We start from the raw sequence: 25593 nt of genomic DNA, 5'->3' as shown, positions 1-25593 counted from the left end.
TCCGCCACAGCCTCCGCGAAGCTAAATCGACGCCTTCGCACCTCCACGGGCATGGGCCATGCAAGTCCTCCTCCGAACTACACTACCCAGGGTCCTTCACGCCAAGCACCAAGACTACATTTCCCCGAGGACTGTGCGCCATCCATCGCTTCCCTTCCAATCTCCGCCCTGCTGATCACTCTGAGAAATAGGAGTAGGTGATAGTAAAGTGGTCTGGTTTTTACCCTGTAAAATGACTTTACCTCTTCCAGCCCTTCCCAAAGCTTTTTCCTTGGCTACAGCTGTCAGCTAAAGGATTTCCATGGAAATAAGTGGAGGAAGAGCATTTCTGCGACTGGCAGTTAAGGGGGTGGGGGGGTGTAAGAAATAACATAACCTCTGATTGGTGGAGAGATCTCTGTACTTCATTTCTATTGGCTTTAAGTTGGTACATGCGCAATAGAATTATTAAAAACCTCTCTGTTGAGTGTGAGCGATGAGGAAATAATCCCTCCGCCCTCCCCAGCCTGCTGAGTTAGCTCCTGCCGCAAGGTCGTCTGGGAAATGAAGTTCCCAGGTGAGCCCACCGGGACGCTAGAGGTCAGCTGCACCTGCGCGCCTTCTTCCGGCTTTTGGCGGAGGATGCGCGCGCAGCGCCTCCCGCCCTAGCGGAAGTTTCCGCGGGGCTACTGAGGTGAGTCCTGCGTCTTGATCCCTGGGGCCTAATTAGGTCGCCGAAACCAAGTACCCATCTTTCTCCGCAGGCACGGGGCGGGGAGAGGAGCGGGACGGAGCAGGTGGAAGGACCCGAACCCCTTCTCAGCTACTGGAGGGAGGGTAGAGCGAGGCGGAGCAGCCGGAAGAACCCGAACCCCTCACCACAGTTCGGCCTCGGCTCCCGAGACATCAGCCGGGCCCTCGGTGGGAGGCGGTGCTCCGCGTGCGGGGCACAGGGACAGGACGAACTGAGTTCGCCTTTTTGGTGGGCGTGGCCTGTCGTGGGGGCGTGGCCAGAGAGGCGGGCGGAGATTACTTGTGTCTTCCACGCTGCCCTACGTCGTTTGCGAGCGTTTGCGAGCCCGCTGTCACCTAGGCGACTGTCAGTCCTGAGCTTGAGGCGGGAGCAAATCTCCTTTCGCTGTGCACAGTAGTTGACACCTAGCGGATATCAGGGAGTGTTCTGTTGAAAACATAAACGAGTAATGAAAGACTGGCCTGGGGATCGGAACCTTGGTTTAAGTCCTGAACTGGCAGCGCGACTTTCTGCCTTCAGCTCTCAGAAACCCCTTTCTTCGTCCATACTGATTGGATGTTTTCTGTATATAAGGCTTTGGTGGCTCACGCCTGGAATCCTATCTATTCTGGAGGCAGAGATCAGGAGGAACGTGGTTCAAGACCCGCCTGGGAGAAAGGTTAGCGAAATCCCATTGCAACCAAAAGGCTGAGCGCAGTGTCTCCCAAGAATCCCAATAGGTACAGGAGGCGGTGCAGGAATATCCAGGTTGGAGACTGGTCCCAGGCAATCAGTCAATCAATCAATAAGTGGAGGAAAAAGTAGGGGATGTAACTCAAGGGTTAGAAGCACCTGCTTATCAAATGCAAGCTTCCCTTTTTGTTGTTGCTGCTTTAGTTGTTTTTCAGTTAGGTTTTCGCCTAAGGCAGCCTCAGACCTTATGTAAGGTCACCCAAATGACTGGGGGACATGGCTACCTGCCACCATAGCCACTTTATTTGATTGAGGCCCAGGTTGGCTTTTAAACCTCAATCCTCCTGATCACCTCTCAAATATGTGTAGGTTTACAGTTGAGAACCCAGAACCACTGCACCAGCCGTTATTCTGGAGTTTGAAACACACCCATCCCCAGCTGCTTAGTATAAAGAAATGTGGAGGCTGGGAATGTGGCTTAGCAGTAGAGTGTTTGCCTAGCATGCATGAAGCCCTGGGCTCAGTTCCTCAGAACCACATAAACAGAAAAAGCCAGAGGGGTGCTGTGGCTTGAGGGGTAGAGTGCCAACCTTGAGCAAAAGAAGCCAGGGACAGTGCTCAGGCCCCAGTACCAAGCTCCAGGACTGGCCAAAAAAAAAAAAAAAAAAGAAATGTGAACCCATGTTAGATGTCATTCAATGTTAAAGATGAAGGAAGGAGGACGAGTCCATTGGGTGTAGGGGCTGTACTTTTTATGGGGTAGTCAGGGAAGAACTGTTGAGGTGAGACCTGAAGAATGAAAAGCAAAGCCATAGTGGTTAGAGTGGTTAGAGGGAACCTCAGGTGCAAATGTCCTGGGTTATGAGTTAACTCCTAACTACATGGCTAGAAATGAATGGAGTGGTATCATTAAGATAGTTAATGTAGGGCTGGGGATATAGCCTAGTGGCAAGAGTGCCTGCCTCAGATACACGAGGCCCTAGGTTCGATTCCCCAGCACCACATATACAGAAAACAGCCAGAAGCGGCGCTGTGGCTCAAGTGGCAGAGTGCTAGCCTTGAGCGGGAAGAAGCCAGGGACAGTGCTCAGGCCCTGAGTCCAAGGCCCAGGACTGGCCAAAAAAAAAAAAAAAAAAAAAAAGATAGTTAATGTAGCCAGGCATCAGTGGCTCATGCCTCTAGGAGGCTGAGATCTGAGGATTCTGGTTTGAAGCCAGCCCAGACAGGGAAGTCTGTGAGACTCATCTCCAGTTAACCACCAGAAAAATGGAAGTGATGCTGTGGCTCAAAGTGGCATATCACTAGCCTTGAGCAAAAACACTCAGGGACAGAATCCAGGCTCTGAGTTCAAGCCTCATGACCAACAACAACAAAAAGATGTTTCTTCAGGGGCTGGGAATATGGCCTAGTGGTAGAGTGCTCGTCTTGTATGCATGAAGCCCTGGGTTTGATTCCTCAGCATCACATATACAGAAAAAAGCCAGAAGTCGGGCTGGGAATATGGCCTAATGGCAAGAGAGCTTGCCTCGTATACATGAAGCCCTGGGTTCAATTCCCCAGTACTACATATATGGAAAACAGCCAGAAGTGGCGCTGTGGCTCAAGTGGCAGAGTGCTAGCTTTGAGCAAAAGGAAGCCAGGGACAGTGCTCAGGCCCCAGGACTGGCAAAAAAAGACCATATATATGTATACATATATATATATGTTGAATATATATGGATATATATATGGATATTCCCCCCCCCCAGTGGACCTGATCAGTTAGTTTGCTAGCCTTCAAAACCCAAGATGTAAATGTGATTAGCCTCAGTTTACAAATAGAGAAAAGGTACAGAGGATATAAAATTCCTGTGGGCTGAGAATATTACACAGAAGCAGAGTGCTTGCTTGGCATGTGTGAGGACCTGGGTTTGATCCCCAGACCTGTGAGAAAAACAATTATCCAATAATAATAATTGTCCAGCATCACCCAAGTACATGGCAAAAAACAGATTTAAACCTCAGCAGATTAAATTCCAACCACTATACTGGTGGTTTGAAGCTAGCCTAGGCTAAAAAAAAAAAAGTGACATCCTCTCTCCACCAGTATAAAGCTGGTATGCCAGGTGCTGCTTTCTCACACCTATAATTGTAGCTTCTTGGGAGGCTGGGATGTAAGGGTCATGGTTTAACATCACCCAGTGCAGGAAAGTCTATGAGATTCTTATCTCCAATTAAGTACCCAAGATACCCAAAAGTGGAACTGTGGCTCTAGTGATAGAGCACTAACCCTGAACGCAAAAGCTCAAGGATAGCTCTCAGTACCTGAGTTCAAGCCCTGGCACTGGTTTGTTTGTTTTTTAAGTAATTATTGTTATATGGGAGGAATGCAAAGAGAGATGGATGGAGGAAGAGGAGGAAAGGAGGAGGGAAGGAGAGGATGAGAAAAAGGAAGGATAGCCTTCTTGTCCAGTGTTCAGTAAACACTAACCCTTTCAACTCTGACCTGTGAAGTGAGCCTGCGTCAGTACCTGCTCCTTTGTTCCCTTCCAGGCCATCATCAGGATGGAGTTTCTACTTCATTGAGTGAAAAGACCAGACTGTGGGTCCATAAAGGTACTATCCCCTGGGGCCCATGACCCCTGAGGCCTGCTCATACCCACAGCCCACTCCTGCTGCTGCCACCTCTCTGATTGAACATTGCAGTTCAGGGCAAACCCACTCAAGAATAAGTAGTTTAAGAAACTCCATCTCAACCATGGCTGGATCTAGTCACACATGCTTATCAACTCAGTGACACAGGGAAGCACAATTAAGAGGGTCACAAGGGGTAAAATAAGACCCTACCTCAAAAATAACCAATGGAAGCCAGGTACTGATGGCTCAGGCCTATAGTCCTAGCTGCTCAGGAGGCTGAGATCTGATGGTAATGGTTCAAAGTTAGCCTGGGCAGCCAAGTCGAAGAGATTCTTTTCTCCAATTAATCACCCGAAAGTCAGAAGTGGAGCTGTGCCTCAAGTGACAGAGCACCAGCCTAGAGCACAAAAGCTTAGGAACAGTGCTCAGGCTCTGAGTTCCAGTCTGCAGATAAGATGAAGGTGGGCTTACTGGCTTGGGTCACAGCATGTCATTGTGGGGAACTGGGATGACAGTTCAGTGGCAGGCATGGTGGTGTCAGGTTCCAGTCCCACTCTCCTCTCTGTTTTGTAGCATGATCTCCTTCTGTCCAGACTGTGGCAAAAGTGTTGAAGCAGCATTCAAGTTCTGCCCATACTGTGGGAGCCCTTTGCCTACAGAGGAATATGAAGGGTCAGCGAGCTGTGTCAGCCCACTCCAGTCATCCTTCCAAGGTGAGAATACAGAGGCTTCTATCTGGGCATGCTGGGGCATGCCTGTATATCTTAGGATTCAGCTTGTGGAGGTTGGAGGAAGGATCACAAGTTCAAGGCTAGCTTGGAAAGAAGAGAAGGGGAGGGGAGGGGAGCAGAGGAAGAAAAGAAAGAAGCAAGTTGAGAGCATATTCCTGTAGCATGGGGAGATGCTAGAGCGTGGTGCAAAGCAGACAGATGCCTACCCAGACTATAGTGCAACCTGGGGCTCAGGCCCAGCTGCTCTGTCTGCACACATGGTCCCTCAGCTTCTTACCATCAGGGCTGGGAATCTTTGTTATCTATGCCTGTCGGAAGTATATGACCCTCAAAATCACTTGGCACAGGCTGACTTAAATACAAATGCTTCTGCAAGGCCCACCTACCTGGTTGATCATCTTGTAGGACCCATGAATAACTCTCACACGTATGCCAAGGTCCCTTGACAGAGAAAAGGTCCCTACTCCTTGGCTTGCTGACCCCTGCTGTATATGGACAAGGCATGCCCTCCTGTCTCTTGTCTTATTCTTCCCCTGAACTCGATCCAAACACAGCCAAGGAGATATGTCACCCCTAAGGAGATATGTCACATGTGCATCTTTAAATACGTATATGTGTGCATGCATGTAAATACACACACACACACACTCATTGCAATCAGAAATTCAACGTATGGTTTAAATGGCAGGCTAGATCTAGCTGAAGTGAAAGTTAGTGAATTAGAAGACAATTGAAGCAGTTACCTAGAAGAGGGCACAGAGTTATGAATGGTGGCATTAGGCCCCACAGATGAGAGAATAAATAGAAAAAGGGAATGGTTATTGACACCAATGAAATAAGAAGCAGGAAGCTTGGGGCTCGGAATATGGCCTAGAGGTAAAGTGCACGCTTTGTATACGTGAAGCCCTGGGTTCGATTCCTCAGCACCACATATATAGAAAAAGCTAGAAGTGGCGCTGTGGCTCAAATGGTAGAATGCTAGCCTTGAACAAAAAGAAGCCAGGGACAGTACTCAGGCCTCAGAGCAGAGTTCAAGCCCCAAGACTGGAAGAAAAAAAAAAAAAAAAGATGCAGGAAGCTTGAGAGTCCAAGGGGGAAGAACGTGGCTGAACATGAGTATAGGCTTTCAATTTGCTGAAGCCTAACGGTCCTTCATAACTCCGGTCCATGTCTGTTCTGCCTTTAGGCTCAAGGAAAGAGTTAAACTCCAGTTCTGAAACCTCTCCCAAGAAAGTGAAGTGGTCACATGCTGTCCCCTGTGGCAAACCAACCCTCCTCTCCGATGGTCACAGTTCTGAGTGTGAAGATACCTTGAGTCCCCCTGGGAAACCCAAAGGTAAGAATTAGAAGTCCTCTGACTCTAGATGGATCATCTGACAATGTGTGAGACAAAGCTTCTGTTACCTGGGCCACCCTGCCAGGACCCTCAGATGCCTCCAGTCCCCCTCCTGTCCATCTCCACTACAGCCCCCACTGCTCCTATTATGCACTGCTCTCAGCTGGCTCCCAGATGGCTTGGCCCAGTTCCTGTTGGCCATTGTGTGCCTTGGGGTGAGGGGAGATAATGGGCAGGAGGTGGGTGATATGTCTATTTAGCACATTTCGGGGCCCTCTTTATACTCAGATCAGGGTCAAGTCCTGTTTACATTTACTGTGGAGCCAATATCTGTAATGTCCTTTTCCTTATGGCAAAAAAACTTGTACTCATCCAACAAGACCCAGCTTTAATGTACCCTCCTCCAGGCAGCCTCCCCTGACTTCGTCATTCACCGCTTGTTTCTGGCTCTCGTATCTGTCTGACTGTACATGTTTAGATCGCGCCCTCTCCTCCCACCAGGGGGTCCTGTGGGGAGGCTCCAGGTGATACTGGCCCACTGACTCATCACACAAACATCCTGACCTTTAAGGAAACATTTTTCTGAATGAATGAAAGAATGAGCAAGCAACATGTAATTATTTTGTTCACTGTACAACTTTTCTCTCCAAATATTCCCTGTATTTGCATTTTATTTGTTTGATGGTACTAGGTTTGAATCTCAGATCTCACATCTGCTAGGCAAGTGCTCTACTGCTGAGCCACATCCCAACCCCTAATGCTGCCTTTTCTGTATGGTTTCTGTCTTCCTGCAGCGGGCCGGAGTAGACCCTCAACCCCCAGAAGCAGCCCAAAGTCCCCTAGGCAGAGCCCTCAGACACTGAAGCGGAGCCGAGTGACCACCTCGCTCGAGGCTTTGCCTACAGGGACAGAGCTGACAGACAAGAGTGGGCAGCGCTGGAAGCTGGAGGCCTTCCAGAGCAGGGACGACCAGGGCATTCTCTATGAAGGTACCCAGGCACAGGGCGCTCACCATGGGAGAACGGGGGTGGAACCCTGCACCTCACCGTGGAGATAGGAAGAACACAAGCTGCAGGCTAGCTTGGGCAAAGTTAGTGAAACCCAGTCTCAATAAAACAAAATCAAACATGTGGCTTCAGTAATAGAGCAATTGCCTAGTTTATACAAGGTCCTGGATTCCATTTCCTGTACAAAAAGGAAAAAAAAAAAAGGCAGAAGTGGGTGTTGAACACCAAGAATGCACTTGCCTCATGGAAACCCAGGGGGCTGCTGCTGACTGTTGGGAAGCTTGGGAGCAATGACCCTGACTTTCCCCAGTTAGGACCTTGCTGCTGGGAAGTTTGGAAGCCACAGCCCTGACTTTCCCCCCACCCCCACCCCAGTTAGGACTTTGGCCTTCCCCTGGGTTATGACCTTCTTCCCTCACATCTGTTCCTCCACAGCTGAGCCTGCCTCTGCATTTGCCAGCCAGTCAAGGACCAGGCCTGGGAAACATCGTTTCTCCCTCAAACTGGTGAGTTGGTCCCTGGGCAGTGGGTGGGCAGATCAGCAGGGAAGGACCATTGAGCTCTAAGCACCTCTGCAAGCTGGGAGAGCCTGGCCTGAAACCAGGGTGCCTCTGGCCTGTCGGGAGCAGTGGAGCCCTGGGCAGGACATAGACACAGATAGCTGGGCCAGTCCTTACCAGCAGGGAGCTCCCGAGGGGGGCTGAGGGGGCAGGACAAGTAGCAGGTGTAAGGGTGAATGATGCAAGAGCTAACATCAACATCCTAGCCTTTTTTTTTTTTTTTTTTTTTTGCCAGTCCTGGGGCTTGAACTCGGGGCCTGGGCACTGTCCAGGGCTTCTTTTGCTCAGGGCTAGCACTCTACCACTTGAGCCACAGCACTACTTCCAGCTTTTTCTGTGTATGTGGTACTGAGGAACCCAGGTCTTCATGCATGCTAGGCAAGCACTCTACCACTAAGCCACCTGCCCAGTCTGACATCCTGTCCTTTTAAGGGAATGACCTGAACATTGCTCACATTTCTTGTGTCCATATCTTCCTTGGCTAGAACCTGGATATGTGATTTTTGCATTTTTGCAGAGGAACCTGGGAAATGTAGTTTTAGCTGTAAGCTACTTGTCTAGGGAAATCTTGTGGAACCTATCATAAGAAAATGGGAATGTGGCTTAGCGGTAAAGTGCTTGCCTAGCATGCACAAAGCCCTGGGTTTGATTCCTCTGTATCACATAAACAGAAAAAGCCAGAAGTAGTGCTGTGGCTCAAGAGGTAGAGTGCTAGCCTTGAGCAAAAAGAAGCCAGAGACAGTGCTCAGGCACTGAGTCCAAGCCCCAGGACTGGCAAAAAAAAAAAGAAAATGAGAATGAATGTGAGTACTTGGAATGAGCTCACAGCCTTTGAGACAGGCTCATGTGCAACACTCTGGGCAGTTTAGGCCTCATAGTGAGACACGAAGAACCTGCTCATCCCTGGTACTCCTCTGGGGTAACGGTGGTGACATGAGCCCTTTGTCTGAGAGTTCAGTGTGACATCTACCCTCTGATCCCTACCAGGATGCTAAGGATGGACGCCTGTTCAATGAGCAGAACTTCTTCCAGAGGGCAGCCAAGTCTCTGCAAGGTACTCCACAGGAAAGGGCAGCAGACAGAGTTAGGGCCACTAACTTGCTCACAGCTTCTAGCTCCCCCTCCCACCCCGTTGTATAGATGACCCAGCTTTGCAGCTCTTCCATCCCCACAGCCTTTACTCCTGTCACCCTTGGGCCTCAGAGGACAAATGACTTGGCTCATACCATACTATGGCTTGAACTCAGGGCCTGGGCGTTGTTCCTAAGCTTTTATGCTCAAGGCTGATGCTCTACCATTTGAGTCACAGTTCCATTTCCAGCTTTTTAGTAGTTAATTGGAAATAAGAGTCTTATAGACTTTTCTGCCTAGGCTGGCTTCAAACCTTGATCCTCAGATCTCAGCCTCCTGAGTATCCAGAGCAAATAGCTCTGGGCTCCGTTGTTCTAACCCTTCCATTTGCTCCAGATTTACATGTGCTTTCTCAGAAGTCATCTGTACATGTGGGTTACAAGCCTTCCTGAGTCACTTGGGTGCACCCTTTCCCCACCCACAAAGATTGTGTCTCCAACAAGGAGACCCAGGGTCATCTAAGTTCTGTCACTTTTCACTTCTGTTCTGTCGGTGTGAGGTTTCTGGGCCTGAGGTGGGGGCAGGGTGGGGGTAAGGTGTGACCCTGAGCCCGCCTCCCCCAGTGAGCAAATGGAAGAAGCTGAACTCAACCCCACTGCTCGCCATCCCCACCTGCATCGGTTTTGGTGTTCACCAGGACAAATACAGGTGAGCCATCCACCCCCCCCCCTCCAATCCCACCATTGCCAGTTCCTTCTGCCTGGGCTTGGCTGTTCTCAACCCTTCTTTCCCCCAGGTACAGGGGACTTGCAGTGCCCTGGCCACTGTCTTCCCTTGGGGCCTGCATTCCTCCCTCCCCCACTTGAGTCCTGGGATGCTCATGGAGGCCCAGTTCTAGGGTTCCATGTGAGGTCTGACTGCCCACCTAGCCCAGGCAGGGAAGTTCATGAGACTCACGTCTCCAGTTAACCACGTAAAAGCCACAAGTGGAACTGTGGCTCAAAGGAGAGTGCTAACCTTGAGCAAAAAAGCTAAGGTATAGCACCCAGTCCTTTAGTTCAAGCTTCCGGTGATGACACTAATGTGCTTGTACACACACACACACACACACACACACACACACACACACACACACACACACACCATTTATCCATCCATCCATGTGCTGCTGTTCCAGGAAACTGAGGTGCCCGAAGAGAGAATGTTCAGAGCAAAATGGAGGCAGTGATGGATGCCATGTTTTTGTCCTGCTTTTGGTTCCCTTTGGTCATTTGCAGACCCAAGCAGGGAGCCAGAACTTTCAGCAGAAGCAGCTTCTTTTTTTTTTTTTTTTTTTTTTTTTTTTTGGCCAGTCCTGGGCCTTGGACTCAGGGCCTAAGCACTGTCCCTGGCTTCTTCCCGCTCAAGGCTAGCACTCTGCCACTTGAGCCACAGCGCCGCTTCTGGCCGTTTTCTGTATATGTGGTGCTGGGGAATCGAACCTAGGGCCTCGGGTATACCGAGGCAGGCACTCTTGCCACTAGGCTATATCCCCAGCCCAAGCAGAAGCAGCTTCTAAGTCCCACTCCCCTGTTGTCCAGGTTCTTGGTGTTCCCCAGCCTTGGGCGGAGTCTCCAATCAGCCCTGGATGACAGCTCAAGGCACGTGGTATCAGAGAAGTGTGTGCTCCAGTTGGCCTGCCGCCTGGTAGGTGCCTGAGGCAGGCAGGCTCAGACCTCCTCCCTCAGGCTGTTGATTCTCTGCACTTCTGGGACAGCGCCCCCTTCCTGCCACCTGGAGGCCCTCACCCTGCCGGCGAGTCTAAGACAGGGGACTCCATGTTGCCATAACAAGGCTCACATGCAGTGCTGAATCCCCAGGCCTAACAGGGAGGGTCTCCCACCAACCTTTGCATTAGAGCCTCTCTGTGGCAGGCAGGCCCAACTGATGTGCTCTCTGCTTCCAGCTGGATGCCCTGGAGTTCCTCCATGAAAACGAGTATGTTCATGGAAATCTGACAGCTGCATGTGTCTTTGTGAATCCAGAGGATCTGAGTCAGGTAAGCATCAGCCAGTCCCTGTGATGCTCGGCCCTCACCTACACTCTTCCGAAGGGCTCTGAGCTCAGGATCTCACCTACCCTCAAACCGCCATTGACTTCACAGTGCTTCTTGCAAACAAAGGATTGCCATCCATTACATATAGAGTTCCTTTGACTAAATAAGAAGAGACAAGAATTTACTAGAAAGATGAGCAAAGGATAAAAAGTAGTGCACAGAAAAAGAAATCCACAAGCCAGGCACTGGTAGCTCTCACCTGTATTCTTAACTACTCAGGAGGCTAAGATATGAGGATCATGGTTCAAAAGCAGCCTGGGCAAGAAAGTTCATATGATTCTCCTTGCCAGTTAACCACTAGAAAACTGGAAGTGGAGCTTTGGTTCAAAGTGGTAGAGCCCTAGCCTTGAGCAGAAAAGCTTAGGGACAGTGCCCAGGCCTTGACCAACAAAAATAAAATAAAAAGAAATCTGTAGGTTAAATAAGAAAGATACTCAATCTCCCTAATAGTCAACTAAACAAACTAAACAATACTGAAATAATGCAAACTAAACAATACTGTTCCTGACCCTTGGGTGGAGAAAGTTAAGAATGAGTTAAAGGTAGAAATAACCTTTTTCCCCTTATGGGGACCCGCCAGTTCCTCTTAGAAGATCCTTACCATAGTTCCATGGGACTTTTCAAGATATGTACACAAGATTTTCTGTAAACATTTCTTGTGACACTAAATGGTAAACAGCACGTGCACACACACCCACACACACTTCTAGGCCTGAGGCATTTCCTCTAGAAGCAGCCTTCCCCTTCTCACCCATGCCAGGTGGTGGTTAAGGCTGGCTCAGGGAAAGGTGGAGGTTGGTTTGGGCCCTTTTCCTTTCATATCTTTCTCTCACTTTAACTGTGAGCATGCAATGGTTCTAAAAGTTTTAGAGGGCTGGGAAGGTGGCTTAGTGGTAGAGTGCTTGCCTACATACATGAAGCCCTGGATTCAATTCCTCCATACCACATGAACAGAAAAATCCAGAAGTGGCATTGTGGCTCAAATGGTAGAGTGCTAGCCAAAGCAAAAGAAGCTCCAGGACATCACCCAGGCCCAGAGTTCAAGCCCCAGGGCTGGCAAAAATAAACAAGTAAATAAAAGTTTTAGAAAACGTCACTGTTAGGACTTTGTATGAAGGCCTCCCTAATGGCTCATGTGTGAAGTTTGCTTCTGGAACCTCGGTGTTCGCAGGGGCTGTGGGAGGAGTGTGGCAGCCTGGGAGCTCATCCACAGGGGAGTCCATCTGTGCCATAAAGCGGTGGGGATTCTTGAAGGTGGTGGAAATTAGGAGCTGGGCCCCAGTGGAGGAAATGGCTCATTGGAGACGGGCCTCTTTTTATAATTTTATTTCTGAACTTCAAAAGGTTGTAGAAGGGCTTACAGTTGAAGGTGTCCATCAAAATGTCCTGTGTTTATTGATCCAAGTCACCCCTTCCATTGTTCTCCCCCATCCTGTCTGTTTTCATTCCCTTTTGTGGTGTTTTGAGGTAGGGCCGGAGGGCCTGACTGGCCTCCAACTCATGATCCTCTGCCTCCTGAATAGCAGAATTACAGGCATGAGCCACCACACCCAGCTTTGAGGCCTGCCACTGAAAGGTATGGCTTGTCCCAGCCTTCTGTGGTCTTTCCACTTCCTGACCACCACGAGGTGAGCAGCCTCCTCTCACACATTCCCACTGCCATAATACCCTGCCTTACCTTGGGCCGCAAGCAGCCGACCCTGGACAAAAAGCACTGAAGCCAAGTTAAATCCTTTCTCCTCTCAGATCGCTCAGGTACTGTCACAGCAATGACAATCAGACACAGCTTCTGTAATTGATGGATTGTTTCATGGTTATTTCATGGCCTCAGAGTCTGTTCTAACCTATCTTTGTGCCCCCATGCCCACAGGTCACCCTGGTGGGCTATGGCTTCTCCTTCCGCTATTGCCCAAGTGGCAGACACGTGGCCTACATAGAAGGCAGCAGGAGGCCACACGAGGGGGACCTGGAGTTCATTAGCCTGGATGTGCACCGGGGCTGTGGTAAGGGTACTAGGGCTGAGCACTGGGCGACACTTCCCATGGAAGGGCAGGCACTGCTGAGACCTGCTCCCCTTCCCCAGGGCCCTCCCGCCGCAGCGACCTCCAGACCCTGGGATATTGTATGCTGAAGTGGCTGTATGGGTCCCTGCCGTGGACAAACTGTCTTCCCAACGCCGAGAACATCATGAAGCAGAAACAGAAGTGAGTGTGGGAGCCTGCAGCACCCAGTACCCTTGAACATGGGGGAGCATACGGGCATGCACAGAGCCAGCCATAGGGGCCTACAGCCTCAGGCATGCGCCCTGGGGTCTGATTTAGGGCCCAGTGCTGTGGAGTGCTGGGTTAGCAGCTTGGCTTCTATGAGCCCTGGTGTTTTCTGTGTGTTGGGGTCTGGGAAATACCCATGTCGCAGGCTAGGGAAGGATTTAGGGTGCTAGGCATGACTTCTTCGTGTAGTCATGGCTTGGGGACCAGGGGATGATTCATTCATTCACAGACTGCAGGGGAGACCCAGCACAGACACACTCCCAGAGTCCAGAATCACTGCTTCACCTGTGCATGAGATATCCTCAAGTCCTGCCCCAGCATGCTTAGAATGTTCAGTGCCAAAGGGCTGCCTGAGGGAAGGGGCGGGCCCACAGTTCAGCCCCAGGAGTGTCATGTGCTTTCAGCACCAAGGACAGCGGGGCGCCGGATGTGCCGGCTGGGGCGCGGCTCAGCACCAAGGACAGTGCACAGGTGTGCTAGAGTCCGTTGCGGCTGCAGTTCAGCACCGAAGACAGGGGTGTGCTGGCCCCTGGGCGACCCTGGCGGTGCAGATTTGGAGGGTAGCAGCTGCCCAGGAGTTGTCCAGGAGACAGCTGACCACCTTCCCCTGCAGAAGTGAAAACTGAAGGGAGACCCAGAGCCCAGGGCTTTCCAGAGGGGGTCCGCGCCTCCACCCTGCCATCGATCAGATAGGTCACAGTGCAGGCAGAAGAACTACAGAGCTCCATCCCAAGCCTCTGCTGCGAAGGCTTTCCAAGGAGAGGAAATGGAGGGGAGGCAATGCCCGCCATCCCTAAAGGCCACAGCTCACCCAGAACTGACCTCAATGCAGTAACCAAAAGGACCACGAGGGGGCGGTGCTGCTGCATGCTCATTTCCTGGCACCCTGACCTGGCCCCTTAACAGGACTCACTGGTGTGTGTGGCCAAGCAAGTGTGTACCCACTGCTTGCACATAGTGGTTGTGGGAGGGACATGCATAAAGCAAAGAGCCTCGCTCCCACAAGCTTTCTGGTGTGCAGGCCCTTGCCAGGTGGGATGTAGTCACTGCACAGAGGGCTGAAGGGAGAAGGAAAATGACCATATGGGAGGAAGCTGGAGCTGGGCCCAGAGCTCGGGGCTGAGCATATGAGGCAAAGCATCGAGGAGCAGGAGGACGGAGCTGGGGACTGCCGGTTCGAAGGCAGGAAAGACTGGGGAAGTGTAGGTCATGGGGAGCAGGGCTGACACGAAATTGCAGGCTGGATTTGAGGAATGGATTTTGAGCTTTTCTAAGTGTTTTAAGGAAGAGAAAAAGAGTAAGCAGGTAGTCCATCTGTTGTTTTGGGTTGGGTTGGTTTTTTGAGATGGTACTGAATAGCCCAGAGTGGCCTGGAACTTGCAGTCCTGCCTCAGCCTTCCACATGCTGGGATTACAGATGTGCACTTCTATGTCTGGCTACTGCTAGGTATGGATTGGCTGGTGAAATGCTATAGTCAAAGGGCCCAGGGACCCCACTCTGCTTTCCCCTGGGAGCCATGATTCCGAGTCCACTGACTCAGTGTTCACGGTACCTTGAGAAGCCTCACAGCTTCAAATAACCAGGATGGCCTGTGGGTGCATCTTGAAAGATTGCTCCTCTCTCTTCTCTAAAACACATTTCACCCGAGATTCTGTCCCTCCAGGTATCGCGACAACCCAGAGTCCCTCATGAGGTTGTGTGGCCACTGCGTCAGGCCCTCAGGTACAGCCTGCAAGGGGAGGGCTCAGGTGGGCCTTGCACAGGATCCGGTGGCTAGCTACATCTCGGGATGGGCTTCTTTTAAAAAAATTCAAGGTCTTGATCTGGACACCAGTAGACTCACACCTATAGTCCTAGCTTCTCAGGAGGCTGGGATCTGAGAATCCAGGTTCAAAGCCAGCCCAGGCCAGAAAGTCTTTGACACTCTTCTCTCCATTTAATCACCAAAAAAGCCAAAAGTAGAGCTGTGGCCCAACTGGTAGAGGACTAACCTTGAACAAAAAAGCTCAGGGATAACACCAGGCCCCTTGAGTTCAAGCCCCACAAGTGCAGCGTGTGCGCACGCGCACACGCATACACATACACACACACACACACAATGAAAAGTTCTCATTTCTTTTCAGCCTTCTCCTCGGCCCTCTACCACACATCAATATTTTGCTTTTGAGACAGGGTCTTGCTAATGCTGCCTGGGCCGGCCTAGAACTGGTGATCTTCCTGAATAGCTGTGATTAAAGGCGTGCACCACTACACCAGAAAATTAGCCCACCTTAATCCATTTTGCTCAGTACCCTGTTTTTCTTACTTGATGTTGACATTGGTCTCCCCTGTTCTGACAGGCCTCAGGCCAACAGCAGCTGCATTTAACAGCTGTGCTATATTGGTTTGGCCAATATAAAATGCCAGCACTTATCTCATGGAATTGTTTGATTGGTCAATCAATTACTCAGTTTGGGGGATGCTTCTTATAATTGTAATGTCCCTTTTTGAAGAGCTTCTGTCTCTGTCAGCTGGAGGCAGAAACAGACACAAACAGACATCATGTTCCTTTTCCTTCGCACAGAGTAAACACTGAGCCAAAGTGCTGTTGGCCACACCGGAGCCTGGGTGGGGGGTGGCCTGCGCCTGCCACTGCCTCTGGGCACAGCTCTGGGCCAGGGCACGTCTCAGTCTCTTCCAATACTGGGGTGTTTTAACAGAGACCCTGAAAGAGTACCTGAGGATGGTGATGGACCTCAAGTATGATGAGAAGCCGCCCTATGCCGTGCTGAGGAACAATCTAGAAGCCCTCCTACAGGACCTGCGGGCATCGCCCTACGACCCCCTTGACCTCCACATGGTGCCTTAGGTGGGATCCAGGTGGGGAGTTTGTGCATCTTCATCCCTCCATCTTCTTCTCACCTTTGCCACCCAGGGCTGCAAAGATGGCTTCCCAGAGGCCGCACAGGTGGTGTGCCGGGCCAGCGCCCCATGCACCACAAAGCATCTGACCCTGTCATGGCTGTGCCCCACTACCTGCTAGTGGCCTGACACGATATAAAGGCTCTCTCTGAATGAATATGACACTAATACCCATTTTTATTGTTTTCCAGAACTTTCAACTAAAGAATGAAGTAATGTGACCTGCTGTTTGATCACAGAGAAGCTTCTAGAAAAATCCCATGAATGTGCATTCCAGGCATTTCTTTAGTCCTGTTTAATATCAGTTCACCCAAGTGAGCCTCCTGGTAATGTGAACCTCCCTCCTGCCTCTCCTGTGGTCTCCAACGGCCAGAGGCTATGCGCGGTGAGGACACCAGCCCCCCACTGGCTCCCATGCCTCCCGAACTACTAAGCTTTAGTAATAAATTCTTTTATTGGAGCTTGAAGAGTGCATGTCTAGAAAAGTTCCTTTTTGGGGAAAAGTTTAGCTTTTTTTCCATTCATCTAGTCTCTCAGTCTTCCATCCATCCATTCCAGCTTTCATTCATTGACTCAAAAGTTTTGCCTAGCACAGTGGTACAAACTTGAGACTGTCTTCAAACAAACACATAAGCTGAGGGCTGGTAGCTCACACACCTGTCATCCTAGCTACTCAAAAGCTGAAATCTGAGGATCTCAGTTCAAAGCCAGCCCAGGCAGGAAAGTCTGTGACACACTTATCTCCAGTGAAGCACCAAAAAAGAAGTAGAGCTGTGGAGCAAGTGGTAGAGTACCCTTGAGCAAAAGCACCACAGGGACAGCACTCAAGCCTTGAGTCCGAGCCCTAGCACTAGTAAGGAAAAAAGAAAGCCAAATGCACTGAGAGCCTGGCTTGAGCTGTGAGTGCCTGCTTACATAGGTGCAAGGCCCTGAGTTCAAACTCCAGCACCAAAAGAACAAGCAAAAATTGCAGTGACATTTTTTTTTCCCAATGGCCCCATTATCAGAAGTGGTTGCTGGGGAGACGTAAGATACCATTGAGGGTCAAGGAGCCACTCAGGCCTCCAAGAGTGGAGTGGAGCCAACTGTGCTAGCACACGAACAATACCTGGCCTACTGTGCTTGTGTTGACTGATTTTTCACCAATGGAGAGGCTACAGGAAAACAGGACTGATGAAGCTGGGTGTGGCCATGGAAACAAGCGGTGTGGGGCACAGATACAACTGAAGAACTTCTAGATGTAAATCTACAAAAAGACAATGACACCAGGTGCTGGTGGCTCACACCTGTGATCCTAGCGACTCAGGAGGCTGAGATCTGAGGGTCAAGATTTGAAGCCAGCCCAGGGAGGAAAGTCTGTGAGGCATTTTTTTTGGGGGGGGATGGGTCAGTCGTAGGGCTTGAACTCAGTGCCTGGCTTCTCAAGGCTAGCACTCTACCACTTTGAGCCACAGCACCACTTCTGGTTTTCTGGTGGTTAATTGGAAATAAGTCTCATGGACTTTCTTTTTTTTTTTTTTTTTTTGGCCAGTCCTGGGGCTTGGACTCAGGGCCTGAGCACTGTCCCGGGCTTCTTTTTGCTCAAGGCTAGCACTCTACCACTTGAGCCACAGCGACACTTCTGGCCATTTTCTGTATATGTGGTGCTTGGGAATCGAACCTAGGGCCTCATGTATACGAGGCAAGCACTCTTGCCACTAGGCCAGATCCCCAGCCCTCATGGACTTTCTTGCTTGGGCTGACTTTGAACTGTGATCTTCAGATCTTAGTCTCCTGAATAGTTGGGATTATAAGCATCAACCACCAGCAACCCTGGTTCCTGAGCTCTTTTTTTTTTTTTTTTTTGCTTTGTTTTGTTTTTGCTCAAGGCTAGTGCTCTATCACTTTGAGCCACACAGCCACTTCTGGTTTTCTGGTGGATAATTGGAGATATGAGTCTCAAGCACTTTCCTGCACAGGCTTTGAACCGTGATCCTCAGACCTCAGCCTCCTGAGTAGCTAAGATTATAGATATGAGACACCTGTGCCCAGCCCTTAAGACTATTGTCTTAACCCCCAGAAAAACAGAAGGCTTTAGTGGGAGTGGGGGGGAAAGCTCAAGATGGAGCCCAGGCCCTGAGTTCAAACCCCACAACTGACAAAAAGAAAAAAAATAAAAAGACAAAATGACCAAGAAACTAGAATTTTGAGAAAAATAAGCAATTTACATGCCTAGATTTTTAACTTTGAGGACCAAATAAGAATTGTATGAAGAGCAAGAGACTGGGGGTTTGTAGGGGGATCCAGGGCCCCCCCCCCAGCCATCAACACATGGGGTGTGTAGGGAGCTGTAGGAGACTGTCATCTGAGAGACTCAGGCCATGACGCATGCGCAGCCCTGCAGGGGCCACAATAATCACCTCCTCTGGGCCTCATGAAACCTGCCAGATAGACAGATGGGTTCCTGGTGTCCAGTGTGCAGAGGGGAGGAGACTGATGGTGATGGGAGCCCACCCTCCCCGGGAGCCCACCCTCCCCTCACCTGGGTGCCTTGCACGCCATGCGCTTTATTTGCGGATCTTGATCTCCGCGTATTCAGTGGCGGTGGCGGAGTCATGGGAGTCCCCGGCTTCTGGAAGCCTCAGCCTAGAGAATCTGAGGGAGGCATAATGGAGCTCTAGCTCTTCCTCCTCCACAGTGGGCCTGGCCACCACAGGGGGTGGGATGGCTGGCCTGGATTCCTTCAGGTGACCCTAGTGGGGGAGTCGGGGTGAGAAAAGGATCAAATCTGGTTATGGGGACTGAGGAGAGAGGCAGGATGATCCATAGCTATTAGATTTTCATCTGTTACTTCCCAAACACTAGTTGGGCATTATTCATTCATTCCAAACCTAGCTGAGATTGAATGCCTGCCTCCTGGTAATTGACTAGGTCTCATAAAATCTTCACAGGAGTCCATGGTGGGGGAGGGGGAGAAACCCAGCTATCAGTGGTCAGAGCAAGACTCAAGTCCTAGTCATTCTGACCCCTGGGAACTATTGCCCTGTGGAATGGCTCCAGCTGGCACCCTGCATCACAGAAGAGGGACAAGAAGAGGGAAAGGGGTTGAGATTCAGAGAGAAATGAAGAGACGGCAGTGGGAGGGGCCCTGCCGGGGCAGCCTGAGCTCTGTCAGTGGACAGGAAACCTGGCCAGGAGAGGCCTCCAGCCACCGGGTTGGGGGCTGAGTCCATGGAGGCCCAGTAGCAAAAGTCTAATTGGGAGCCAAGGGCAGGTGTCCATGCAGACTGAGATCTAAGGATTGAAGTTTGAAGCCAGCCCAAACAGACAAATCTGAGAGACTCTTACATCCAATTAACCAGCAGAAGGCTAAAAGTGGAGGAGGTGTGGCTCAAGTGGTAAAGCATGAGCCTTGAGCAAAAAAGCTAAGGGACAGGGCTCAGGCCTTGAGTTCAAGCTCCAGGCCAGCACACACACACACACACACACACACAAACACATAAACACATGGCCTGTCTAGACATGTCATCACTGAATATGGCCATGGGCATCCTGGGAGATGACCAGCCAGTCCAGATGGACACAAGCTCTTCCCTCACCTTCTGGGAGGGTGTTGGGGTGCAGCAGGCAACCTTCGCAGTGGCGGGTGGGCCGGCAGCTTCTTTCCTGCAGGTCCTCACCCTGAAGAGGAGGCCAGGCCCTTTTGGTCCCCCCTGGGCTCAGAGCCCAAGGTGGGACCACAGGACCTAAAGAGCCCGGGGACTGGGACAGTCCTAGCAGATGACCTCCAGGTGACCAGTGGGGACCCTTCCCAGGAGTTAGAGCCAGGGATGGGCACAGACCTGGGCTCGCCTCCTCTGGCCTGAGCCTAGTGTTCACAAGCTGTGCCCTGGCCAGAGCCTCTAGTGAGGCTGGAGTGGGCTATGTCCACCCCCCCGGACCCCCTCACCTCCCTCACCTGCAGAAGACAATGGTGCCACAGAGGAACAGCAAGGCCACCCCGCTGGCTCCACACACAGCCCCCAGTGCAAACAGCCCCACCGGCGCTGCCTTCCCTGCATGGCAGAAGGTTTAGGGGTGACACCTCCCTCCCCCACCCAAACCCCAGAACCCTCACGGTCCTCCATACAACTCTATTTCCTGTTCTTCCTCCTTCAGCCTGCCACAGACCAGGGACTCTGGTGACCAGGGAATCTGGCCACCTGTTCTGACCACTAGCCCTAGCCTGTGTTCCCCCAAAACTTTCTCTCCCCCATAATTCTAAACTGTGCCCCCAGGCTTCCTAACCTTGCAGCTGAGCCGAGGCTGGAGCTGAGCCCCTCCAGAGGGCCCCGGGGCACTGGAGGAACTGGAAGTGACAGTGACTGAGGTGTTGCCACTGGCCCTCTGTCCCCCAGGAGTGGGGGGGGTCTGGGGGAGGACAGGGCCAGCAGGTGTCCCCTGCTCCCAGGCCCGGGTGTCCCCTCCTCCACTCACAGTGCACAGAGAGGCCCAGGGAGATGTGCAGGGCGCCCAGCGGGTTCTGCGCCCGGCAGGTGAATTCTCCTTCATGTTCCACCTGGACCACGGGCAGCTCCAGGACCCCGGGGTCTGTGGGCCAGCGGGGGCTCAGGGTCTGTGAACCCCGGGCCCAGCTCAGCGTGGCGGGGGGGTTGCTGTGGGTGACACAGACCAGGCGCAGGCTTTGGCCCTGCAGGACCAGGAGGGACGAGCCGTTCCTGTGGATTTCCAGCTCTAGGGGAAGGGAGAGAAATTGATGTGGGGCTCCTTCACCTCCATCCTTAAAGGGCAGGAGAGGCCCGGCTTCCTCTGTCCCCTTCCACCTGTCGTGTTTCCTTGAGCAGCGGTCACTCTCAGCTCCTCCGGAGGGTCTGCAATGGAGACACAACGGCCAGGGGTCCCTGTAGCTGTGCTTCAGACACAAACCTAGGCCCTGGGCTCATGGGGCCCCTGGCATCTCTGGGGCCCTGCCCCCTCCCCTATCCCTTCCCATGTCCCCTCTCCTATCCCCTCTCCTGCCCTTTCCTCTGCTCTCCTCTGGTCCACTCACACTGCACGGAGAGGTCCAGGGCGCGATGCCGAGAGCCGAGCCTGTTTTCGGCATGGCAAGTGTAGCGCCCGGCATCTCCCGCCTTCACCCCAGACAGGTCCAGCCCCAGGCTTCCAGGGCCTGTGACATTTGACCTTGACAGGACTCGGTTCCTCAGGACCCAGGTCAGCGTGGGAGGAGGCCGGCCATCAGCAGTGCAGAGCAGCTGCAGGAACTGGCCTTTCTGGGCGTCCACATACATGGTGTTTCCTTGGGACTCTCGGGAGAGAGAGGGGAGCAAGAGGGAAGGTTCTGCAGTGGCAAAATCCTCTGCCTCAAATTTCCCAGGAGAAGGTTAAAGGTGCAGATGCTCATCCTGCCTGGAGCACAACCAGAATGAACACTTCCACAAGGGCCTGAGATGCGTGGCGGCAGGCAGCCTGGGTGTCTCATACCTGTCATTTCGCATGTGGAGGCAGGAGGATGAGGAGTTTGAGGTCAACCTGAGCTATATTATGAGATCCTGTCTCAAAAGTAAGTGCCAAGTGCCAGTGGCTCATGCCTGTAATCCTAGCTACTCAGAAGGCTGAGTTCTGAGGATCACAGTTCAAAGCCAGGCTGGGCAGGAAAGTCCATGAAACACTTATTTCCAGGGCTGGTAATATGGCCTAGTGGTAGAGTGCTTGCCTCGTATACATGAAGCCCTGGGTTCGATTCCTCAGAACCACATATACAGAAAAAGCTGGAAGTGGCACTATGGCTCAAATAGAGTGCTAATCTTGAGCAAAAAGAAGCCAGGGACAGTGCTCAGGCCCTGAGTCCAAGCCCCAGAACTGGCAAAAAAAACCACACACTTATTTCCAATGAATTGTCAAAAAGCCAGAAATAGAACTGTGGCTCAAGTGCTAGAGCATCAGACTTGAGTAGAAAAGCTTAGTGACAGTGCCTAGGCTCTGAGTTCAAGCCCTGGGACACACACACACACACACACACACACACACACACACACACACACACACTCTACCCATTTCCCATTTTCTCCTATCCAGAAGAGACAGACCCCTCCATGTCCCATCTTGACCCACCCACTCCAGTCACGGACAGTCCACTCATGGCTGGCAGGGACCCATCCCGCCCTCCTAGGAGGGACACCCAGCCTACCTGTGTCACCTGCTCCAGTGACGCTGATGGCCACAATCTGAGGAGCATCTGGCAGAGAGACAGAGTGAGGGCTGGGCCCACAGCTGGCCATCCTCCGCACCGCCACTCAGGAACCAGGAACACAAAACAGGAAGCGGACCAGACCTGACCCACGTTCCCCACCTCAGGCTGGGGGGCTGGGAGGCCCTGTGACCCTCAGGACTCAGGCTGAGCCTCTCTCTCAGGGCTTATCAGTGACAGAAACTTGCCCCCTGTTTTTGATCCCATGGTCAAGGCGGTACCTTCTGTCTGTGCTGCTGTGGGTACAGGTGACTCCTGGAGCCTCATCTAGGTATACATGCCCCTTCTTGAGGGCACCCCTCCCCCATGACCTCACCCCCACCTAATGCCATCTCCAATGGGGGGACCCGATTTGAACATGGGAAAGTAGGGCATCAAAATCCCTCCCCACCATGGCACCCCCACCTTCTCTCCCCTGCACTCACAGGACACACTGAGCTGCACGGTCCTTTCTCTGGACTCCCAAATGCTGGGAAAGATCATCCGACAGGTGAGGTTGGAGCCATGATCCTGGGGCCGGGGGATAATCGTGATATTCTGGGAGGTGTAGGCTTTCAAGGCTATCCCACTCCAGGAGATATTAGGGGCCAGGGCCCCCTCACAGGCCCCAGGCATGGAGCACCTCAGGTGGCTGAGGCGGCCGGCCTCCAGGGGTTCTTTGATGTGGATGTCGGGAATCTGTGTCAGCGCTGGTGAGGACAGAAGGAGAAGCCACATGCACAGGGGACCCCCATGAGCCTCTGACACATCTGAACCCTGAACAGCCCAGGCTCTACAGATCACACTTTTCCCCCTTGTCCCTGGCCCATCTGTCCCCTAACTGTTCCTAACTTCCCTCGTGGGGACAGTCTCTTACCCGTCACATTCACCGTGAGGTCATTTTCATAGATGAATTTTTCTCCTCTCTCCAGGTGAAAATAATAGAGTCCACTGTCATTCAACCGGGGTCCTGAGATTCTCAGGGAACAGTCGTTGGCTGCCGGGTCCCCCACAAGGTGGAAAGCAGTAGTTTGGATTTTCTTTGGTATTCTTCTGCTTGGGTTGTTGGTGGCCACGAGAGCGTTTCGGTCTGTGTTCAAACTGGAATTTCTCCTTCTCCGGTACCAGTAGCCATAGGCGGGCACAGACGGGTCCCAGCCCACCCGGGAGTAGAGGATGGAGCAGGACACCAGTGCACACAGGCCCTCCTGCACTGTCACGGACTCCTGCACCCTCAGCTGCTGCCCTGGAGCTTGGGGCAGGACCCCTCCTCGGGGCACCTGCCTGCCCGCCCAGCCCCCCATTGCCAGCAGGAGCAGCAGGAGCAGCCGCTGCATCTCAGGGACTGGGCTGGGATCTCCGTCAAAGAGGAACTGCAGAAATGCTCTCATCTGCACAGATCTTTTTTTCAACTTCTGCTTTCTCAGATGACGCCTAGGACAGGGGACAGAGAGGAATTTGTCCCAGCCAGAAGTTGCTGTCCTGGTCCCCTGCAGGATGGTCAGTGCTCCCAGGGGGACAGGGGAGCAATGGCCACAGATGAGTGAAAGGGGCTCTGTTAATTCGCTCCATTACTCATTCTTCAAACATCTATTCATTCATTTTTTTTGGGGGGGGGGGTCCTGGGACTGGAACTCTGGGCCTGGCTGCTGTCCCTGAGCTCTTCAGCTCAAGGCTAGCACTCTTCCACTTTGAGCCATAGTGCCACTTCCGGTTTTCTGGTGGTTAAGTGGAATTAAGAGTCCCACAGACTTTCCTGCCTGGGCTAGCTTTGAACCGAGATCCTCAGATCTCAGTCTCCTGAGTAGCTAGGATTACAGGAGGGAGCCACTGGTGCCCAGCTCATTTACCCCTTTGTTGAAACATTCATCCATTAGCTTATTCACTTGTTCATTGATTTACTCATATATTCCTTCATTAGTTCACTCATTGGTTTATTTACTCACTCAAGCAATCTACTCCATGTAGTAGGGTGAGAACCTGACACCCCAACTTCTGCCTCACAGGGGCCACTCTCCTGGGACCCCAACCTTTCACTGCATCCCCATCCACCCTCCTGACAGACATTGGCAGACAAACTGTAGGGTACAATTCCACTGGGCTTGCCAGGGTTTTCTTTTCCTTCCTTTTCTTTTTTGCCAGTCCTGGGGCTTGGACTCAGGGCCTGAGCACTGTCCCTGGCTTCTTTTTGCTCAAGGCTAGCACTCTGCCACTTGAGCCACAGCACCACTTCTGGCCGTTTTCTGTGTATGTGGTGCTGGGGAATCAAACCCAGGGCTTCATGCATGCTAGGCAAACATTCTACTGCTAAGCCACATTCCCAGCCCTGTTTCCTTCCTTTTCTTTGTGTTGCTTTTGTTGTGTTGGGGATTGACCCTGTGCACGCCGTGCAAGTGGTATAGGGCTGAGCTAAACAATAGCCCCATGTTTTTGGTTAGATTTTTTTTTGGGGGGGGGGGGTTGACTCATAGCTTTGTGCTTGCTAGGCAGGCCCTTTATTTTATTTATTTATTTTTTTTTATTTTTTTTTTTTGGCCAGTCCTGGGCCTTGGACTCCGGCCCTGAGCACTGTCCCTGGCTTCTTCCCGCTCAAGGCTAGCACTCCGCCACTTGAGCCACAGCGCCGCTTCTGGCCATTTTCTGTATATGTGGTGCTGGGGAATCGAACCTAGGGCCTCGTGTATCCGAGGCAGGCACTCTTGCCACTAGGCTATATCCCCAGCCCCTAGGCAGGCCCTTTATGATTTCAACCCTGCTCCCCTAGCCCTTTTAGCTTTTAGTTATGTTTTGAATCATCTGTTTATGCCTAGTCAGCCTGGACTTGAGATCCTCCTTCTATGTGTCCTGCACAGCTGGGCTGCCAGGCATGCTGCACTGTCCCCTTCTTTATTTAAAATAAGTAAAGGAGGGGCTAGGAATGTGGCTTAGTGGTGGGAGTGCTTGCCTAGCATGCATGAAGCCCTGGGTTTGTTCAATTCCTCAGTACCACATAGGCAGAAAAAGTCATAAGTGGCACTGTGGCTCAAGTGGTAGAGTGCTAGCCTTCAGCAAAGGAAGTTCAGGCCCTGGGTTCAAGCCCCAGGACTGGCCAAAAAAAAAGTTTTGTCAGGGGCTAGTAGCTCATGCCAATAATCCTAGCCACTTAGGAGACTGAGATCTGAGTATAAAGATTTGAAGCCATCTCAGACAGAAAAACCTAACAAAAAGCCAAAAGTGGAGGTGTGACTCAAGTGGTGCTAGCTGAGTGGGAAAGCTGAGGGTGAACAGGAGGCCTTGAGTTTAAGCCCTAGTACTGGCACTAAATAAGGGTTTTGTCAGTCATGGGGCTTGAACTCAGGACCTGGGCACTGTCCCTGAGCTTTTTCACTTAAAGTTATTGCTCTATCACTTTG

General features: G+C 51.7%; 2 protein-coding genes across 4 annotated transcripts; one reads left to right on the top strand and one right to left on the bottom strand.

Annotated features, from left to right (window-relative positions):
• Positions 1–610: 610 nt before the first annotated feature.
• Vrk3 (VRK serine/threonine kinase 3) lies at positions 611–16460 on the top strand. 3 transcript variants are annotated; one of them, XM_048329360.1, is made up of 16 exons: positions 611–673; positions 1307–1391; positions 3938–4000; positions 4595–4734; positions 5939–6088; positions 6883–7077; positions 7531–7601; positions 8643–8709; positions 9350–9434; positions 10307–10412; positions 10672–10764; positions 12692–12824; positions 12905–13025; positions 14756–14814; positions 15792–15951; positions 16185–16460. In XM_048329360.1, the coding sequence occupies exons 4-15, from the start codon at positions 4596–4598 to the stop codon at positions 15938–15940; spliced, it is 1368 nt and encodes a 455-aa protein (XP_048185317.1). In that variant the 5' UTR covers positions 611–673; positions 1307–1391; positions 3938–4000; position 4595; the 3' UTR covers positions 15941–15951; positions 16185–16460. The 3 variants fall into 3 exon arrangements, with proteins under 3 accessions (XP_048185317.1, XP_048185316.1, XP_048185319.1); XM_048329359.1 differs by having other exon boundaries at positions 631–816; XM_048329362.1 differs by lacking the exon at positions 3938–4000 and having other exon boundaries at positions 631–816.
• Positions 16461–18372: 1912 nt separating this feature from the next.
• Positions 18373–23546, bottom strand: LOC125338516 (sialic acid-binding Ig-like lectin 11). Its single transcript, XM_048329357.1, has 10 exons — positions 23079–23546; positions 22648–22911; positions 22163–22210; positions 21023–21280; positions 20796–20843; positions 20449–20706; positions 19931–20027; positions 19572–19653; positions 18515–18725; positions 18373–18413 (listed from the first exon to the last, which is right to left on the bottom strand). Exons 1-9 carry the CDS (start codon positions 23536–23538, stop codon positions 18540–18542), a joined length of 1701 nt encoding a protein of 566 aa, XP_048185314.1. The 5' UTR covers positions 23539–23546; the 3' UTR covers positions 18373–18413; positions 18515–18539.
• Positions 23547–25593: the final 2047 nt, after the last annotated feature.

Source organism: Perognathus longimembris, chromosome 20 (assembly GCF_023159225.1).
Source record: "Perognathus longimembris pacificus isolate PPM17 chromosome 20, ASM2315922v1, whole genome shotgun sequence".
NCBI lineage: Eukaryota > Metazoa > Chordata > Mammalia > Rodentia > Heteromyidae > Perognathus > Perognathus longimembris.
The sequence above is the reverse complement of the archived record's forward strand: the minus strand, read 5'-3'. Positions and strand labels throughout refer to the sequence as shown.

Excerpts from the sequence above, each read along its gene's own strand:
- LOC125338516 (XM_048329357.1), bottom strand. The coding sequence starts at position 23,538 with ATGCAGCGGCTGCTCCTGCTGCTCCTGCTGGCAATGGGGGGCTGGGCG. Across the intron at positions 22,211-22,647 it reads CGTGCAGCTCAGTGTGTCCT|ATGCTCCTCAGATTGTGGCC; the intron begins GTGAGTGCAGGG and ends TCTCTCTGCCAG. Across the intron at positions 20,844-21,022 it reads CCTGGACCTCTCCGTGCAGT|ACCCTCCGGAGGAGCTGAGA; the intron begins GTGAGTGGACCA and ends TCTCCATTGCAG.
- Vrk3 (XM_048329360.1), top strand. The coding sequence starts at position 4,596 with ATGATCTCCTTCTGTCCAGACTGTGGCAAAAGTGTTGAAGCAGCATTC. Across the intron at positions 8,710-9,349 it reads GGCAGCCAAGTCTCTGCAAG|TGAGCAAATGGAAGAAGCTG; the intron begins GTACTCCACAGG and ends CGCCTCCCCCAG. Across the intron at positions 10,413-10,671 it reads TCCAGTTGGCCTGCCGCCTG|CTGGATGCCCTGGAGTTCCT; the intron begins GTAGGTGCCTGA and ends CTCTGCTTCCAG.